A 21,361-nucleotide genomic window follows, 5' to 3' on the forward strand; every position below is an offset into this window, starting at 1 on the left:
TCACAATAGGGGATTCAATCTGACAAAAAAAACTGGTCAAATGCTTAATTTCTAGGTAAATTTCAGGAGGATTGGGAGAATACTAAAACATCTGTCTCTGTAGATGTTCTCCATTTGACTGCACAGACTTAGCACATTGATATGTTGGTGTAGAAGATGCCTAACCTCATAGAGCTCATGCTTCGAATACTAATGTATACTGCAACATACAAAGAGGACAAAAAGGCAAGAAGAAATTCCAAAATACAGGCTCAGGTTTTCTAGATTGATAAATTAACATCGTGGATAGAAAAGGGAAAAAAAAAAAAGAAAAAGAGGAAATGCATAAGGTCAACGCTTAATAGAAAGTGACTGAATTTGACAGTTTAAATACACTATGAATTACTGTCCTCTAAAACCAGCACAAGGCGATCAATATTTGGATGACTTAGCTCACAGTTTCTGTATTTAAGAAAATAATGAAGATAAGCAGAAATGACAGCACACATATGCTATTTCATAGAAAATGAGGAAAAAACAGCCCTACAGAAACCCGTTACAAGATCTAGAAGGTTCTAGATACAAAGAAACAACATCTATAATACTAGGTTTCTAAATAGTGTTAACAGCTGTTAAAAAAAATACCTAGTGCAAAAAAAAAAATAAAAAATAAATGTAAATGTTATAATTGACCATTTATTGTGCAATTTAAATAAAAAGGAAATAAATGTCATGTTCTAGATCTGTAGGACAACGACATAGCAATCTAAGGAAGGAGGGGTAAGACCATAAATCAACTCCTTAAAAAGAAGGGGGCAAAAATAAGAAACAACAAAGCCTCTTGAAGCGATGTAAGCAGCTGGAGTTCATTAATCCAGAGGTTTATTATGCACGCTACCATTCAGCCGCTACAGATCATCCACCTCTTTATGACAGATGCAATACCTTACACTGAAAAACACAGCCATCAATCACTCACACAGACTTCTGGAAGCGAGACAGTTCACAGCCCTGAGAAATAATACAAGGAAGCCGATGGAAATACTAGAGATTTGGAGACATTCGGAATAACTAAGAATCCTCAAAATAACTGAGTGGTTACAGCCGGCTTCTTGGCGTCCACATCAGATACAATAGAACAAACATGTTCGGTAAGTGGTGGCGTTTGGGAAGAGGTTTATACAGTCCTGGCCCCAAATGTTATTGCTTGGGGACACATCATAAAGAGACTATGGTGAGCGCTAGTTTATTGTGGGCGATTGTGATTTGTTTTCTCTTTTTGTTTTAGTCCGTATGCCAGTGCCCTTGGGCACAATTTGTAGTCATCAGTGGTGAGGTGCTGAATAATACACGGAGTCAGATATTTTGCTTAACGTGATGTGAACATGATATTATTAAATAAAGCAGGGAGATGAGGCAATTTTCTTCAACACACTCCGTGAATAAGAAAGTATACTCAGGTTGCAACAATGAAGACACCGGTGTCTAACATATTTATATACTGGGAGCTTACTCTGGATTTCTTTTCTCTGTCTCTCTTCGTATTTCCATCTTTGTTTCTTTATCTCCCTCTCTTTATATTTACATCTCTTTTATTGTTCCTCCAATCACTGTCAAGGCTGACTCTCCTTCTCTGTTACTCAGTTTCTCCGATTTCTCTTTCTTCTCTTGTCCCTCTCTTTCTATTGCTCCTATTTGTTCTTCTCTCTCTCTCTCTCTATCACTTCTCTCTCCTGCCTGACATGGTTCTTTCTGGCCTGGCGCTTCTCTGCCTCCTCCCTGGCACTTTCTTCTCTTTGGCACCACACTTTTTTCTCCTCCTGTGACCGTTGTCTGGCTATTTATCGGCCTCTGTCACCTGACCAGTTTGTCTGCAGCCAATCACAACCTATCTGGTTGCTAGGCTACCTGCCTCATCTGGGTCTCTAAGCATTTTTTCTAACCTGGGCAGATAAATAAAATGACTAACTGGTTGCTAGGTTACCTGCATCAGCTGTGTAAAATGACTCAGATTAAACCCCCAAGGGCCGGTTATTATATTTCCGGTCCCCACAGCTAACCAGCGCTATGTAGTGCCTTTTTTCAGGCCACTACAAGACCCTTAAGTTTCACATATAACGTTAACATTAGCTGAGGAACACATAGTAACTGTACTTATTGCACTCTTTCACTTATTGTGCCACGGATCTACCAATACTGAAGCCCCTGACACAAGCAACGCCTGGAGGACCGGGTTATCAGCAAATCCGCTGCATAGTAAGTGAAACGGAGATTAGGTTCATTTACATTCACCAGTTCATGTTAAATTTTTTATGTAAAACCGTAGAACCATTTTAAGAGGTATACAGTGGATATAAAAAGTCTACACACCCCTGTTAAAATGCCATGTTAAAGAATCCAACAAAGATGATTCATTTCAGATATATTCCCACCTTCAGTGTTAGGGCGCCTACCCACTGGCGTTGCCGATTTTCGTGCGTGAAAAACGCAGCATTTTCCGCGGCGTTTTTCGCGGCTTTTTTCGTTAATTTCCATTGACAATCATGGGTGCATTAAGAGAAAAATAAGGAGACATATGCAACTGACAGTTCCTATGTTAAAAATTGCAACGGACCGGAAAAAAAACCCCAATGGACAAGAACACATTCTATACTAATTGCTCTTCAGAAAAAACGCAAAACGCAATTTAGCATTGCAGGAAAAAAACGCCAGTGGGTAGGCGTCCTAACGAGTTATCTGTACAAATCCAATGAAAAACAAACTGAAATCTTATAGGTTCGAAAAATAAGAACAAAACTAATGTGGTTACATAGGTGCATTTTAAGGTTGGCTGCACACAGGCGGATTTACATTGCAGAATCTGGAGTGGCCATCCGCCTCCGGATTCCACAGAAAATACTGCTATTGAAAAACGCTTTTTTCTCTACACAAGTGGAAATCAATTGCGATTTTTCACTTGCGGAGGAGAAAAAAAAAAAACAAAAACACACAGCATGTTCTATTTTTCTGCGGATTCTGCAATGGAAGCCGTCCAATCTGTGGCCCTTCCACAATGACATTGAGCGAAAAACAAACAAAAAAAACAAACAAAAAAAAAAAGCAGATTCCAGGTCATTGCTAGGCGATGACGTGGGAAAAGCAGAGAAGATTTCAGAAATGCGGGTAAGTGAGGATGCCGGCTGGGCACAGGGTCAGATTCCGCATGTGGAATCTGACCCGCCTGTGTGCAGCCTTCTAATATTCACTGTAAATGCTCTCCCAAACTCACCTAACATGTTTACACCATAATACATTATTTTATATTTAAACGGACACCAGGAAGCCTGTTGTCCCCATTCTGTTATTTTAGGGATTCCCACTCGTTAAGAATCCTTGCAGAGTTTGTAACAACCTATTTCCTTGTTTAGTTCATTTTCCCTCTTAGAATTTTTGTAAATAACTGCGTTTCAAACACTGGTTTCAATAGAATTCCCATTGGCATACTATGTACCTAATGTATGAAGTGGTGCATGGCTCTTTATATATATTAGATGCACCTCGGCTCCGCCATGTGTCACCAGTTTCTGGCGCAAATCATAAAGAACCCTGTTGGTCCAGGACAGCCATGCACTCTCCCAACAAGCCATGCCCCTTTTAGGGAAGTGGCAAGGGAGGCATAAAACAAGAAAAGCAGCATATTTTGTTGCAAGTGGAGCTTGAGACACAATTTGCGTCTTTTTAGCATCAGAGGCGTAGCAGCAGTCATAAAATCCCCATTAATGTGGCGCTAGGCTGATGGTAAGGTTTCTGTGTGGAAAAAAACTCCATGAAGACATGGACCCCAGTTGTTAAAGCACTGTACAGGATGGAGGCGATTCCATACTGGTGTGTGGTGTGTTCTCATTGGATGGGTTGGGTCCACCTAAACACAACATTGACCAGTGTCTGCTACATTTCACAGCTTGGTGACCATTTGCTGCCATTCATTGACTTCATGTACCTCTACAATAATGGGATATTCCATCAGGATAATCCACCGTGCCATTGGGCTCAAATTGTCCAGAATTGGTTCTAAGAGAGTTCTGGAGAGTTACTGCAAATGTTGTGGCTTACATGTTCTCAATCACATACCATAAATTCTCAGTTGAGTTTATGTTGGGTGAAGTCCATTTTCACCTGAGATCCTGCATCTATAAATACCACGGAGCTATGGTTAGCTAAGCATTCGGCAAAACTCAACATCCCTTCAGACGTCTTCAGTCCTCTTGTGGATCCGATGATACATCAAGTTGATGCACTTCACCAGACTAGAGGAGGTCCTATACAATACTAGTTGCAGTCCCATGACTTTTGGTATAGCAGTCTAAGGCTCAGTTTCAGTTTGGGGAGGTTGGGTCTGTATTTCCATCTAGCTTTCTGGTATAGCAGTTTGCAGTTTCTATTTATTTCTGGTTATTTCTACCAGAACCTTGAAGAAACACAATTTGATCCATCAATGTCTGTTCAGATTGTTTTTCCAACAAATCCAGCAGTCGTACATGGAGTCTGGCTTTGCTTGTAATTCCCAGTCATTGTAACAAGGCTTGTATAAAAAGTCTGGCTTTGGCTTGAAGGAATGCTGCCTTTCAATAGGTGGCACTGTGGAGGATTTATTCCATCTCCCTTATTTGCATATTATCCAGAGGAGTGTGCATGGCTATTTGAGTCTCCTTACTTAGTTTATAGTTGCTCTCCCAAAGGAGAAAAGATAGCGTCTCTGACCCCCGTCCCAGGCCTCTCATTAGCAAAGCCAGACTCCTACTGTACACTGATGATTTATTCCATCTCCTTTATTTGCATACATGTACATGGCGCAGGCCCATGAGCTGACTGTAATTGACAGCCTGGGTCCAATTGCAACCACCAACTTAGGAACGACTGCATCGACCAAAGACTCGAGCATTCGGACAAACTGATGGTCTAGGGGTGTCATTTTGGTAAAGGGTCCATGTCATTTGCATGCAGTAAAAGGAATGGTGATAAGTTCCTGTGTATGAATGTGATTAAGAATTGCTTGTTGAACCAGTGCAAGGAATGATTTCCATATGGGAACAGCATTTTTATGCAACATAGAGCTCCTTGCCACACAACAAAACGTGCAACGCATGAGTTTAACAATTCAGACTTGAGGTGCTTCCATGGTCAGGTAACACCCCAGACATGAATCCAATAGAGAATGCTTGTTTCCCCTATCACTGAAGGGCAGTACTGATTCAACCAAATAATTATTTCCCACTCATAGAATAGAATCAAAAACAGTGAAATAATAGTGAAAATTGAATTACCAAGCAAAAAGCCAATAGAAGAATAAACTAAATAATGCATACAAAAAGAACCAGGACAACAATTCACAGTCACATGCCATGATCCAATCATTGCTACAAAAGACAGGTATAAAGAGTCTGACATTGATTTACAGGAATGCTGCCATCCAACAGGTGGCACTGCAGAGGTATTGTTCAATCTTCCTTATTTGCATGCAATTCCCAGAGGAGCATACATGGCCTTATAAGTCTCCTTACGCACCTTCTAGGTGCTCTCCTTAAGGAGTGATGACACCCCTCATGACCCACCTCCTAACTGGAAGAACAGCCTGGGTCTTAAATAGAGCATGGAATGGAATAGAATCCCACCTCCTAGAAGCAGATGAAGGCAATTCAAACCCTATTCATAGTAGGAGATACTGCATAGCTAGAATTGCTCAATAGGGCTTACTATGCAAAATATATCACATCCCAACTAATATTCCCCTCAGCAAGTCATCAAAAATAATATTACATAGCCCAAAGAAGAAAGCCGAATTCCTTGACCTAATAAACTCTCTGAAAGAAGTGATATTGCAGACCAAAAGACAGTGGATGTATAAAAGCGGTTTCTGTACTGATAAATGAACCTGCCAGGTCAAAGGGGCTAGGCTCCTAACTAGAAGTAACTGAAGAAAAAAAAAGCTATGGTTCTTGGAAAGTTGGAATGAAAAAAAACAAGCAAAAATGCTGCATTCTCAAGTCCAACATTGGCTATACGAGCTCCATTTATATAACCCCGTGGGCATGCCTGTTACAGGCCCCTTCAGAACATTTTCAGCAGTACAGAAAGGTTTTGCAAACTCCTTGTGGCCCCCAGACGACAGGCCGTACACCTCTGGTACAGAGCAGGATCTGAAACCCATGTAGTATCAGTGCTTCTAAAGTTGGTCATACAATAAGTCACATGTCTTGTCAGCGACTCTGTTCCACCAAATGATGTGCATTAGGTTGTGGTAAAGCCATTACTCTCTGCCTTTTTCCAACTAGATGCCTCATTATTACGAATCTTAGGAAGAACCTTCCTTCTGTTTTTGTCCAAAAATGGAAGCATATCCCAGAAAAAGGAATAAAGGAGCCCTGTAGTTTCTTCTAATAGTTTTTAAAATAAAAAACTACAGATGAATTTTCCTACAGAGCCAAATTTTACTACCCTTTAGACCTCCTGCTTGAAAATGGTTTCAGAGAAAATCTGCCTCATTTATCAAAACTGTCTAAAAGATAAAATGGTCTTTGTCGCACATATTAAACAATTGCATCACAGCTTTCATTTATCAAACTTCTCTGCTAAAATGAAAGCTGTTGTACGATTGGTTGCCATGGCCAAGAATGAGTTTTTTGTTGTTTTTTTTTTTAGGCAGTTTTGATAAATTAGCCCTAAATTGGTTTCTTGTTGAAAACTGAAAAAAACTGTTGGGCTTCATCCAAATCCTCCTCAGGAGCACCGGCACATGCATTTGACGTCACATCTACTTCACTACAGCACACAGGACTGTGGCAGGACAACACAGGGATCATAAACTTCAGCTATATTACCTATGGATGTAGCCATTATTCATTACAAATTACACATCTTAGCAAATATAAAATCTGATTATTTCTCCTCTATATTTTGAAGGACTACATCCATAAGCAATAACTAAAATATTGCTACAATCACCAAACAAAGCAAAATCATAACGTGTGTAATCTGTGCCATCATCTACAGAACTACGCAGTGACAAGCACATAAAGCAAAGTCAAGGAGAAAAGCACAAAGTCAACAACTAGGCACGCACGGCGCTACCTGCTAGGCAATTTACAGGCTTCAATTCTCACCAAGTTTATCAAGTGTGGTAATAAGATCAGATGGCACAAAAGAGTCCAAGTCGGCATCCAAAATCCCAAGAGGGTCCAGTTGAGCCACATGATGCCCACGGATCTGTCCAATTTGAAGAGGTAAGCCAAAGAAAACAGAAATTACAACATAAGGTCATCAAATGGGCAGGTATAATGCTCACCAATGTCTGTGTGCCCCACTGTCTCTTCATCCATGGTATCATCAAAAGACACTTGATTAATTCCTAATGGATCCAAACTTGCAGCATGGTGCCCTCTGATCTGCAAGTAAGGACAAAACTGCTGGCTGAAACCCCTGCTATTATCAGACAGCTAGATGTACCGCCATATACTATACAGTGGTTTTCATGTCTGAATGATTCCTTCCAGAATTAGAAAGAATATATTACCAATAGTTATTTCTGTCGATGCAGTTTAAATCGATGCCATCTATATCCAAGGTCACGCATTGTGAAATACTATGCATTTGTTGCAGCCAATTAATATAATTACTATGTTATGGTATGGTCATTGGGTATATACACATGACACTATCAAGTAATAGCCCAAACTGGAGATTAGATGCCTAACAACTTGGACATCACAGTGGCTCAATGGTGAGCAATGCTGTCCTGGAGCACAGAGATTTTGTGTTTGAGTGGCACCGGGTTTTGGTGGATTTCCTCCCAGCCAATAGAAAGACTGTGATTACGGGTCTACATTGAACTCAATAATAAAGCAGTATGCAATAAACACTCCCCCTAGTGGTGGCTGCAGACCGCCAAAATTTGTACTTTAAGCATACGGAGGAGAAGCTATGGAGCTCTGTATCGGAAAATCAGCTGAGAATGTTGGACCTGAAAATGAATGGTGTTAAAAGGTGAAGATGTACTTTATTAAAAAAACAACAAAAAAAAAAACACACACTTGGATAAAACTACAAAAAAGTAAAACCATCCCCAAAACGTCCTTTTGTTGAATGCGCTCACCTGATATGCTCTGATTAATGACTGCACTGCCAGATGGTCTTCCACCAGTTTCTCCGCTTTGGCCGGAGCCATAGCAAGACCTTGGCTGCGAATCAATAAAGCTTTATTTTGCATATCAGCTGGATTTGATATCTGATGGGCTCCACCAGGCGAGTCTCCAGCGTCAGCGTTGCGGAAGAAAGTATCCCAAGACTGTTAATAATTTAAAAAAAAAAAAGACAGAATTGTAATTTAGCAGTCATCCTCATGAGACTTCGGGAACCTCATTCAAGAATCACAATTTGAAATATATTAAATGTGGATAAAAGAATATTTACACATTTAATTAAAGAAAAAAACTTTGTAATCCTTGCTATAGTTCAAATAAGCATTTACAATAAATGGGTAATAAATGCTAAGGGGTGCAAGAAGTGGAATAATCTTTGGAACATATTGCTGGAATGACGCATTATCATAAAGCTGAGCATCACGAAAATTATCAGAGGAGGGAATAAATATTAGAACTGAAGACACCTTAAAAAGTCATGTTTCATTCTGCTTAAGATGCAACACGGAGTCTGCAATGCATTACAATTATTGAGGCGGCAGCGTGCCGATGCAACGGACTAATACACTTAAATAAATGTAATATCTGTTCTCCTTAAAATGGACATCTGTTCGGCTGTAATAGCTGCTGCACTGACATAAAACAGGCGGGAATAGCACTTTACATAAGTGAGGCGGTTAGAAAGCAACTCTCAGTTCTAACACCTGGTGCACACGGCAGAACCAGCTGGGCAGCAGCGCACCGGCTCCAGAGTACAGACCCACAGTGACTTCAAGATGCTCCGGCTGCCGGCACATGGAGGTTCATCCCATAGCCTGGATTTTATAAAACAACCATATATGGATAATCGCAATTTTTTACTTTTCAATAGGTTCATATGGAAACTGAGAAATTAATTCTGTATGGCCGTAGTACAATTACATTGGGCTAAAAAAGCCTCTCCTTTCACTAAAAGAGATATAACAGTGCTTTAGAAAAAGGTGTTCAACTGAAGAGTTTTGTCAACTTTGAACACTTTTTTTTCCCTAAGAGGGTCTTCAGAAAGTAAGTTGATCAGAAGGTGCCCACTGTGATCAGCTATGAACTGTGGGTGAAAGCATCTGTTCCAATTCATTTGCAGCCACTGTAGGTCCAATTATACATTACACTGTTCTAACTGAGATCCGTGAGCTGTACATGTTGGGTCCCGCAGAGCAAGAGGCGGCCTTCGTAGTGTTATAGTAATAATATATCTATTCTATTATAGGTTATATCTTTTCATATGTTTCTCACATCAGCCTATGCAAACAAATAAATAAATATATATATATATGGTGAAAACCCTCGCTGACTGACTGGCCACTAATTCTCTAACTTCCCGATGTCGCACAAACATGAAATTTGGGATGATCATTCTTTAGGTTTTAAATAGGAAAAGTAAAGGGGGTCACAACTTGATTATTCAGTGCTTAGTGCAAAAGTATTGGTGCCAATGTGTAATGTATCAAATCTAATTCTCTCACCTCCCGAAATTTGGCAGGATTATGAGGAGAGTGTAACACACACACGCGCACACGCACACACCTCATTATAATCAATTTGGAGCAGACAATGAAGTCAGAGGGAATAGGATTGGTTCCCATAATAGTAGTTATTCTCTACACTGAATAAGATGAGGGTCTTGAGTAAGGACTGCCCCCCTTCCTCTGTCAAAGTGGTATTACCAAACACAGGATTTGAAAATGGGTTTTCGAAATTTTGAAAACAATCATCATTCTTTCACATTTTCAACTGCAATATCTCAAATATGTGCAAACATAATATAGAAACTTTTGATAAGATATATATTTCCATCTGTTTACTTTATTTTGGGCGCACATTGGAAAAATCTCAGTTTTTTTTAACCACTTAGGAGACGTACAAATTTAACCTTAATTATTAACATTTTGAAGAACACTGTAGTTTCCAACACCAAGCCAAGATTGTAAAGACTCATAGGTGTCAGAATGATAGACACCCTCACAAATGACCTTATTTTAAAAACTGCACCCCTTAATGTAGTCACTGAGGAGGGGGGGGGGGGGGGGTCAGGAGTATTTTGACCCCACCGTTTCTTTTCAGAAATTAATGCAATTTAGACTAGAAAAAATAAAAATTTCATATTTTTGCAAATATGTAATTTTAAAAAACACAGGATTTTTTCTATAGTGCACATGAAAATGAGGATTTGCACCCAAAAATTGATACCCCCATTTGTCCTGTGTTTAGAAATATATCCGTTGTGGCCCTAATCTTTTCGGTCAAAACGATAGAGAACCCCCACAAATGGCCCCATTTTGAAAACTAGACCTCTTAACGAATTCATCTAGGGGTGTACTGCGTATTTTGACCCCACCGTTTCTGAATGAATCGAAGCAAAGCAGAAGGAAAAAGATAAGATTTTTGCTTTTTTGGCAATTGTGTCATTTTAAAACTAGGGTTTTTTGTACAGCACACATATGAATGAAGAATTTCACCCCAAAATGGATCCCCCGTGTTTGTCCTGTGTTAAGAGACATACCCATTGTGGCCCTAATCTTCTGTTTGTATGCAAAACGGGGCCCTAACCGAAAAGAGCGGCGGGTGGTTTTCAGAACAGACATTTTGAGTAAAAGGTGTTTTAGACCCCACTGCCCACTTGTAGAGTCCTTGAGAGGCCAAAACGATATAAAACCCCCACAAATGACCCCATTTTGGAAACTAGACCCCTTAATGAATTCATCTAGGGGTGTACTACGTATTTTGACCTCACCATTTTTAAATGAATCGAAGCAAAGCAGAAGGAAAAAAATTACGATTTTGTTTTTTTGGCAATTGTGTCATTTTAAAAATAGTTTTTTTTTGTACAGCATACATAGGAATTAAGACTTTCATTATGGCTACCCTATAAGTGGTTATGCATATATGAGATCTGAATAAATATGAGAACCCTAACAAGACATTTTTCATGTCTTGCCACAACTGGGTACATGATAGACCCACCTTTAAGAACATAGTTATAATGGAAATATTCATCCAATGTTTATAAATATTGTGGACAGACATGCACATCTGTATGTATTGGAATCTCTATGCTTGTTTACAATGTACTTTATTTCCACTGTGAAAAATTAATAAACTATTTGTTTAACCCCTTAACGACTGCCCCATCGGGAAACTACGTCCTCAGAAAGTGGGCTTTAATCCTAGAGGACGTAGTTTTATGCATCCTCTTTGGATTGATGCCCACCTGCCTGAGGACGTGACAGCTCCATGCTGTCGGTGCCCGCAGGTAGCCGACAGCATGGAGCTGTCATCCCAGGATGCGGGCAGTCCCCCCCGGCATTGCGATCGCAAAAAAGTAAACAAAAATGTGTAAAAAAGTAAAGATTCAGCTGCCCTGATGGATCGGATCCATCAGGGAAACTGAAAATACTCACGCGGCTTGTCCCTGCTGTCCCCCGGAGATCGGGTCCTCCCGGACCCGCCAGCGGTCTTCTGCGCATGCGCGCCAGACGATGACGTCAGGCGCATGCGCAGAAGCCCGGGAGCCCCCGGCAAATTTGAAATCTCCTGGCTCCTGAAGGTAGCCGGGAACCAGGAGGTGTTACCGGTCCCCGGGCACGCGATCGCCGCTATGCATTGGATAGCGGCGATCGCGAAAAAGTAAAAAAAAAAGTTTTAAAAAAAGGCAGTTTCACCTCCCCTCATGGATCGGATCCATGAGGGGAGGTGAAAATACTCGCCTAAGTCCTCCCCGATGTCCCGGAACCGAATCCCCGTCTGCGCATGTGCGCCCTATGATTGACATCGGGCTCGTGCACAGACTGGCTCGAGCCCCGGTAAATTTAAAATCCTTCTGCTCCTGGCTGCCATGTGTAGCCCGGAGCAGAGGGATGTCACCAGGGACATGATCACTGTCATCCAATGGATAGCAGTAATCATGTAAAGTTAAAAAAAAGTGTAAAAAGTAAAAAAAAAAAAAAAAAAAAGTTTAAAAAAAAAGTTAAAAAAGCCTGCGTTTCATCTCCCCCCACGGATCATATCCGTGAGGTAGGATGAAAGGACGTACCTAAGGCCTGCGGATTTATCCACGGACCTTACCCCAGCTTCTGTGCACGCGCCCGTCGCCAAAATGGCGAACGCATGCGCAAAAGCCGTGGATTGCCAGGATAATTTAAAGTCTCCCTGCTCCTGGCTACAAAACTTAGCCGAGAGCCTGGAGATTTCACGGGGGGGCGCGGTGAGTGGTTCCTCGTCACGTGTTCGCCGTTATCCAATGGATAATGGCGATCATGTAAAAGTTAAAAAAAAAGGTGAAGCTTCATCTCCCCTCACCGATGCGATCAGTGAGAGGAGATAAAACTTTTTACCGGAGGCCTCCGTATTTGCACCCCGACGCGATCTTCTCCCGTGAACTTTCCCGGATCCTGCGCATGCGACCGCTGGCAAAACACCGGACACATGCGCAGGAGTCGGGGAGCCCGGGAAATTTAAAATCTCCTTGCTCCCAGCGACCATCGGTCGCCGAGAGCCTGGAGCAGTGACGGGTGGCCTCGTTGAGCTGTCCCCGGTCACGTGATAAATAGGTAGCGATCTACCTTAGGCCGGTCTCACATGACCGGATAGGAATTATGGATTCCGCATGCGTCTGATGCGCGGTAATATGCAGATGAAGCGCATTGGATTACACAATTCCGCTCACATTAGCGGGTCGGAATTGTGTAATCCACTCGCAGAAAAGAGAACGCAGCAGGTTCTATTTTGCCCCGGATATCTGCAACATAGAGCCTATTGTGCTCCATGGTTGCGGATATACCCGCTGCCCATACACAACTACATTGTAAACAGGCTGCGGGTACCTGCGTCATCGCTAAGCGACGGTGCGGGAAATACAAACAAAAAAAAAAAAAAAAGTACTGCAAATGACCGCCTGTGTGAGTAGGCAGTTATGCGCAGTACATTACGCGGCCATACGCAGGGTCACAGCCGGGCTCACAGCTGGGTTCCGCTGCGGGCCACCGCAAGCGGATTCCACCTACGGCTGTGTGAGCCCGGCGTTATTCAGACCGCTACCTGTAATACGCAATTTACAAGAAGCCCCGGGAACGCTCGCCTTCATGCAGTTCCAGGAGCACCTTGTTGAGCGTCTTCTGTGCGAGACCGCCGCACCTCATCAAGCTTATGGAGCCTCACAGAGCGCCACTTTTTACACCCCATACCCGCTACTGAGGTCACGAAATACCCCCAAAAAAGCATGAGGAGAGGGGAGGAGATACCCGGTTTTATTGCCCCATGTACCCATCCCAACCAGCCTCCGTAATTACCCCTGTCTTCGGAAATACCACACAGTTCACATTATTACTTTTATCTAAGATTTGGGGAACACCGAAAATGGCGTGGAGTGTGTGTGTGGATGGGGGGGGGGGGGGGGGGGGGGGGGGGAGGGGATATTTTTAGGGAGTCAATTTTTATTCCGTACAAATGAACAATGGGGCCTGGGATTTATTAAGTTGTGCCCTGCAATCCAACGGGTGTTCCCTCCATTATGGGCCTAACCATGTGTCCTATAAGTAGATTGGGGCCACAATGGGTATGTTTTTGAACACTGGACAAACGGGGGATCCATTTTGGGGTGAAAGTCTTCATTCCTATGTACACTGTACAAAAAAACAGTTTTTAAATTGACAAAATTGCCAAAAAAGTGAAAATCGTAATTTTTTCCTACTGCTTTGCTTAGATTTATTCAAAAATTGTAGGGTATAAATACACAGTACACCCCTAGATGAATTCATTAAGAGGTCTAGTTTTCAAAATGGGGTCATTTGTGGGGGTTCTCTGTTGTTTTGGCCGCTCAAGGGCTCTACAAGTGGGCAATGGGGCCTAAATCACTTTCATGCTAAATTTCTGTTCTGAAAGCCACCGACTACTTCTTTCATTTTGGACCCCGTTGTACATCCAGACATAAGAGTAGGGCCACAATGGGTATGTCTCTGAACACGGGACAAACAGGGGTATCCATTTTGGGGTGCAAGTCTTCATTCATGTGTCTGCTGTACAAAAAAAGCAGTTTTTAAAACGACAGAATTGCCAAAAAAAAACGAAAATCACATTTTGTTTTCCTTTTGCTTTGCTTGAATTCATTCAAAAACTGTGCGTTCAAAATGGGCAGTACACCCCTAGATAAATTCGTCTAGTTTTCAAAATGGGGTTACTTGTGGGGGTTCTCTTTGGTTTTGGCCGCTCAAGAGCTCTACAAAAGTGCTATGGGGCCTAAAACGCCTTCAAGGAAAATGTATGTTCTGAAAGCCAGCAACTACTCCTTTCATTTTGGGCCCCGTTGTGCATCCACACATAAGATTAGGGCCACAATGGGTATGTCTCTGAACACAGGACAAACGGGGGTATCCATTTTGGGGTGTAAATCCTCATTTTCATGGGCACTATAGGAAAAAAATATATATGTCTTTTAAATGACATATTTGCAAAAATATGAAATTTTATATTTCTTTCTCCTCTAAATTGAGTTAATTCCTGAAAAAAACTGGTAGGGTCAAAATACTCATGACACCCCTCAGTGAATACATTAAGGGGTGTAGTTTTTAAAATTGGGTCATTTGGGGGGGTGGGGGGTGGGTATCTATTATTCTGACACTCATGAGCCTTTGCAAACTTGGCTTGGTGCAGGAAAACAAAGTGTTCCTCAAAATGCTGAAAAGTAATGTTAAATTTGTACGCCCTATAAATGGTTAAAAAGAAAAAAAAAAGTTTTTCAAGTGTGCATTCAGAATAAAGTAAACAGATGGAAATATATATCTTATTAAATATTTGTACAGTATGTTTGGACATATTTGAGATATTACAGTTGAAAATGTGAAAAAAAGACTTTTTTCAACATTTTTCCAATATTGGTACTTTTAATAAAATATACACAAATTATATCGGTCTCTTTTTACATCCAAAATGAAGTACAACATGTGGCGAAAAAACAACGTCAGAATCACTTGGATATGTAAAGCCTTTACGGAGTTATGCTACGTTGAACGACGCATGTCAGATTTCAAAAATTTGGCTCCGTCACTAAGGCGCAAACAGGCTTCGTCAGTAAGGGGTTAAAGGAATAAAGACTTTCACCACAAAATGGATACCCCCGTTTGTCACGTGTTCAGAAACATACCCATTGTGGCCCTAAGGGAGAATGCAGAAAAGCACCCCTGAACATAAGGCTTCAATAGAGATTGTGGAGAATAGGGTTGCCAATCAAGAGGGTTCAAGATCTTAATTCTACCAATTTTCCTACTAATATAAAATTAGTAAAAAGCAAACAAAAAAAGGTTAGTTGAAGGCTATGACTTCTTCTAATCCAATAAAGAAAATATTAGCAGAAACGTAAGTACTTATAGAATGGTAGAATTAGATGGGACCACCAGGGTCATCGGGTCCAACCCCCTGCCCAGTGCAGGATCACTAAGTCAACCCTAACAGATGTCTCTCCAGCCTCTATTTTAAGACTTCCATTGAAGGAGAACTTACCCCCTCCCATTGCAACCTTTTCCACTCATTGATCCATGTACGGTTTAAATCAAGTTTTTATATTTGGGGGGACAGCTTCCCTCATCCTTGTACAGGTCACACGTACACAGGATACTCCCATAGAAGTCAATAAGTCATCTCTAGACCCATTTTCTTATGTCCATGTGACTGCTGTAAAGCAAATCTCTCATCTGATGTTCATGTAGAAGAACAACAGCTCAGGCAAAATACCTGCCTCCATCATCATAGACAGAAAAGAGAATAAAAAACATACTATAGAGTATAAAATAGATTAGAAAATAAGTGCGTTTCAAAATTTGGTATTAATTACATCCATATACACCAACCAGCCATATCATTAAAGCACAGAAACGTTGGGGTGAGGAAATATTATCAGCCAAGTCATTACAGATAGTACGGGAAAAAGCAGAATTAAGGTAACGTCGGAAAGCACTGGGTATTACTGCTAGCAATTCCAGTTAGGAGTCTTTAAAATGGCCCTGATGGGAAGAAGCATACCAGAAAGATATAAAACCAATACCAAGCTATAAAACTTGTTTATGATCAGTCAGCCTGCTCTTACTTTAGTTGCTCCTGATGGTTCTGTTCCAAGGCTCTCACCGTCATGTAGTGTTACAACAGTAGGGCCAATTTAGTAAGAGAGTAAAAGACTCAACATGCTGTCTTCATGAGTGTAACCCCGAGATCATGCTACAAGTGAGAAATCGAACATGTCCCCGTCAAGAGAAAGGGGCCTCACTTGGCCAGCAGAGAGGCGTACTATGATATCGTAGCATTTGATCACATATATGCACACTGCACAGTTTGCACACACAGGATGGTAGGGATAATTTTATATAGATATATATATATATATACACACATACATACATACATACATACATACACACACATATATATACATATATATACATATATATACATATATACACACACACAACGTGGAAAAGAGCTAAAAATAAGGCAGAATTTGTTTTTTCTTCCTGCCCCCCACAGAAAAATTAATAAAAATGTTATGCAATACATTCTATAAAAACTACAGTTAGGCCAAGTTCACATGGACGAGCACGATAGCAGGACGTGAATGATGACTTAATAATCGCACTCGCCAACATGCGATTTCATATCAAAACTGACTCACATTACTTCGGGGAAAGTAGCGATCCTCCGCATTGCATCGCAACCCACCGTGTGCACCTAGCACATGTTGCAATGCTGCCACTGGCCTCATTGAAAACAATGAGCGATACGAGGGCACACCCAAAGATAGGACGCGCCACAGTGTGTTTCTTGCATCGCGGTACAATGCGATTAAAAAAAAAAAAAAAGGCTCATGTGTATGACTCCATTCAAAAGAATGGGGTTCACATTCGTGCGTCTTGTAACACAAATCTCACACAATTCTCTCAGCCTCCACCTTGCAAAAAAACAAGCCTTGTATGGCCATGTTGATGGATAAATTAAAAAAATAAATAAAAATAAAAAGTTATGGCTTTTCAAAAGTAGAGCTGAAAATCCCCCCAAATTTGTTGTGTCTTTAGATCTTATACAGGTCGTGTCACTAAGGGTTAAATAATGAATGGTCATCAATATTTAACATAGGTCAACCAGCATGACCTACTACCACCAAATCTTGGCTATCCGAATACAGCCTTAGGCCGGGCTCACACAGGCATATGATTACCGCGTACTATGTGGGTGCTGTACGCTCCTGTGATAAGCTGTAACTCGCAGGCAAAATCGATTGCATTGCCTCACACAGTTCTAATCGCATTATCATATCAGGATTGCGTAATACGCACGTTCTATTCTGCCACGTATATAAATCAGATAGAGTCCATTGTTCTCATACGCAATCACATTGGTTAGCCCTCTGTTTAGATTTCTCTTTTCTGTGATTTAGATTGACAGTGTAGAGACTCTCACATAAACGAGGAACCTTGACGCAGGCTTGTGTATTTTGACCCAAATATTTACCAATACCTAGTATTTATTGATATCTATCAGTACGTATCAGTAACATGCAGTACAGCTGTGAATGTAACATTTGCCCTTTTCCAATCTTCTGGAACTTCTCCTGTTCTCTAGAAATTCGGTTGGTTCAGCAATTACCTCTGCTGCTTTCTTCAGTATCCTAGGATGTCATTCATCTGGACCTGGAGACTTTAATTCATGTAAGTTAGATAAGTGTTCCTCGACTTCAATGAAAGCCGTCCATGCAGAATCCGTGCAAGAACGGAGCATACTGCGATTTTTCCTCCATGGGACCCAGCCACCCGTAATTTCTCAACCATTCTCTTCCTGTTGGTAAGAATTAGGTCCAAGATCACAGATCCCCTTGTTTGCTCTTCTACCTTTTGGAGGATAAAGTTGTCATCAAGAGAGGGTGGGAATTTGTGGGACCCATTTTTTTTACCTGAGAGATTAGAATAAATGCCTGGATCCATGAGCACTATATCGTGCTTTCAGAACTTGGCCATCTGATATAGAAAGTGTTCATCCATATTTTTCGTTCATTCAGTTGGCCTATAGTAAATGCCTACAATGGGGTCCTTTCTGTTGTTCTCTCCTTGTATTCTTACCCAAACAGTTCCTACAGAACTACCATGCTCTGAAGCTTGAATCTTTCCTGATGAGTGTTTTTCTAACATACAACACAACACCTCCTCCCCTTTTATTAGGTCCATGTCTTATAAAAGGTTGAATTCTACAAGCCTTGTATTCCTATCATGTGCATCATTCCACCAAGTTTCTGGGATGCCTGACATCATATTTCTCTTGTGTTAGGAGCTCCAATTCTCCTTGTTTGTTTCCCATGCTCTGTGCATTTGTGTAGAGGCATTTTAGTTTGTGATCGGTGTCTCTTGCTCCTCTACTTTCCTTCAGAATAGTTTGTCTTTGTTCCTTCTTGCCACTTCTAGTAGCAAGGTTCTCAAATGTATTAATTAGCTGTATATTTTTACCTGGCCTTTCACTTCCCTTCCCATATTGTTCTAGTTTAAAGCTCTCCTGATGTGTAACAAGGCACCAGCCAAATATATGCTTTATAGAATCTTAGTATATGAGCCACGCGCATGCATACATCCCTGCACCTGCCCCAACTAGATCAAGTACTGGCTGATTTTAGATTCAGTGGATTTGTTACATGCTCATCACCGCTGTAAAATCCCCCCCAAAATGGAGTTTGATGCAGTGAGTGACCTGTGAGGGCTGCCCAAAGTTTCTATGTTAAGTCTATGGGCGCGTGCTGCTAGGGAGAGTCAAGTCTTGCTAAGCGACGCTTAGCGTGGAGCGATGGCAGAGAGAGCGGGAGCACAGCTATGAGTTCCGCTAAGAAAGCAGACAGAGACCGCATCCAGCTTCACCAGAGGGACCCCAGAGCAACATTGGAGACTTGGCCAAGGAGGTGAGCGATGAAGCCAGCATCCAAGCGGCTAACAGACTTCTTCCACGCACAGGAGCCAGTGGAGGAGGAGGAAGCGCGAGACACACTCATGGGGGCACCGAGCACAGCAGTCAGTGAAATGCAGAGGGGGCGGTAGCTGCAACAGACACTCACCGGAGGACAGAAACAAAGCTGGCAAGCTTCAGCCGCCTACAGATGGGTGGGCCGGATCTGGCTGTGAGGATTCTCGCAGCGGGACCCGACCCGAGCGCCTGCAGAGAGCAGCGTGTACTCACCCGCGGCTCCGGCTGTTTGTTGTGCCGGCTTGCCGGGCAGCCGGCGCATATGCAGACCGGAGCCGGCGGCCGGGCAGTGACGTTTCTGTGTGGGGCTCTGCGAGCCCCGCAGAGAAATAGAACATGCTGCGGTTTTGTTTGCCGCGCAAGATTTCGCACAGAGAAACCACGGCCGTCTGCCTAGGATTGCATCCTATGGTAGCTTCCAAGGGCGGAAATTCCGCGGCGGAATTTTCGCCCGTCTGCAGGTGGCCGAAGAGAAAAATGAATAAATCGCAGAAAGAGGGACCGCGGCGGCTGTCAAAATTTTTCCCGGCGCAGGACACACAAAAGGTGCAGGCTGCGGATGCAGGCACAGTACAGCCGCAGATCTAGGAGATTATGGGCCCTGGGAAATCCCCGCGACCAGATGCGGGTAAGCGGGCTTCCGTTTCCCTCGCCTCCCACGCAGAGAGACAGCAGGGAAGGCAGAGAAAGAGAGAAACAGAGTAAGGGCTCATGTCCACAGGTGGATTTTTGCTGCAGAATCCGCAGCGGTTGTCCATCTATAGGATGCAATTTTAAATTGATTCTTCCACGCATACAAAGTGGAAATGAACTGTGATTTCCGCTCGGAGAGGAAAGAAGTAAAGTAAAAGAAAAAAATAAATAAATAAATAAATAAAAATCACAGCATGCTTTATTTCGGAGTGTTTTCCTCTCAGATGGCTTCTATTGAAGTCAATGGATCCGCGGCCATTCTGGAATGTCGCAGGACCTGCGTCATCGCCTAGCAACGGTGTGTGGAAATCTGTACTACGCATGTGCGACAACCGACACATCCGTACAGAGCCGCAGACCAGAAGAAAGAAGACAGACAGGTACGCAGGATAGCGGGAATCTGTGCGTGCCCATGTACATTAGAGAGAGAGGGGCAAAGAAAGACAGAGGGTCAGACAAAGAAAGAGGCAGGGAAAAACAGAGAAAGACAGAGACACAGAAAAAGAGGAAGAGAGAGAGAACCGTTTTTCCAAACCTTTTATGTTCGTGTAGCGAACACGGAGTCAATCTAGTTATGTAAATTAGTCTGCATTCATTACAATACACTTGTAAGATAACTGTATGAGAGCAACATGGCTGACTCTGGCCAAGCCCAATTCTCCTACAGTGTCCATCTACCCCAATAGTACATATGAACACAGGATGTTCTCATTACACAAACGCTCATTTCTGCTAACTGTAGAGTGCTACGGCAGAGTAAATAATAATTATTACATCTGGAAAATGTAACGCTGAAGTCAGACCGTTGTGGTGGATCAAGTTGTAGAACGCAGATAAATGAGGAGTTTACTGAGCTGCAAAGATTGATTACTGGATTGAATCAGGTCTCCAAAAAGAATTAATACACCCCAGACAAAAGGATCTCTGAAATAACATGGTTTAAAGTCCCATTCAGCAGCTTACAATGCTGCAGCATCATTCAGACAGAAATACATCAATGTCATAAATACACTTAATGGAAGATTTTGCCATCAGGCCTAAAATACTTTATAAAACTGGCTTTCAGGAGAATAATAATGCTAATAAAAGGAGATGCCTCTGGAATAAAAAACAGAGAGCCCTCAATAATATATAAGAACACTGCAAGCTTAGTTCACAAAAGATCAAAAAATAAGTTTTGACAAAAGCAAAAAAAAAAAAACCATATAATGCATACACAGAAGCACAAAGACATTAATGAACATTTGTGTACACCAATAGTGCGTAAATCTACACAGCATATCCCTAAAAACTTTGCATTTGTGTGTCCGGTCTCTAAAACAAACTAGTTGAGAGATGGATTCAAGCCAGATTGCACTCCTACTCTGGACTCTGCCCGGAAATGTATTAACTTTAACCCCTAAATACTATAGGGCATACAGTTACAACCTGCCTCGTCGGGGTATGTATGGAGGGAGATTGCGGAACAATACCCCTCTATACAGCAAGGGTGTTGG

General features: G+C 41.9%; 1 protein-coding gene across 2 annotated transcripts in view; it reads right to left on the minus strand.

Moving 5' to 3' along the window:
- The window catches only part of OGDHL (oxoglutarate dehydrogenase L), a 92,000-nt gene that overhangs the window by 55,588 nt on the left and 15,051 nt on the right, over positions 1 to 21,361 (minus strand). The window contains exons 3-4 of one of the 2 annotated variants that reach the window (XM_066600418.1): positions 8,108 to 8,299; positions 7,119 to 7,221 (exon numbers count right to left, since the gene is read on the minus strand). In XM_066600418.1, the coding sequence (XP_066456515.1) occupies positions 7,119 to 7,221; positions 8,108 to 8,299 (295 nt within the window). Of the gene's footprint in view, positions 1 to 7,118; positions 7,222 to 7,300; positions 7,401 to 8,107; positions 8,300 to 21,361 lie in introns of both variants that reach the window. The other variant, XM_066600419.1, reaches the window with a different exon arrangement.

This window comes from Eleutherodactylus coqui, chromosome 4, assembly GCF_035609145.1.
Source record: "Eleutherodactylus coqui strain aEleCoq1 chromosome 4, aEleCoq1.hap1, whole genome shotgun sequence".
Taxonomy (NCBI): Eukaryota; Metazoa; Chordata; class Amphibia; order Anura; family Eleutherodactylidae; genus Eleutherodactylus; species Eleutherodactylus coqui.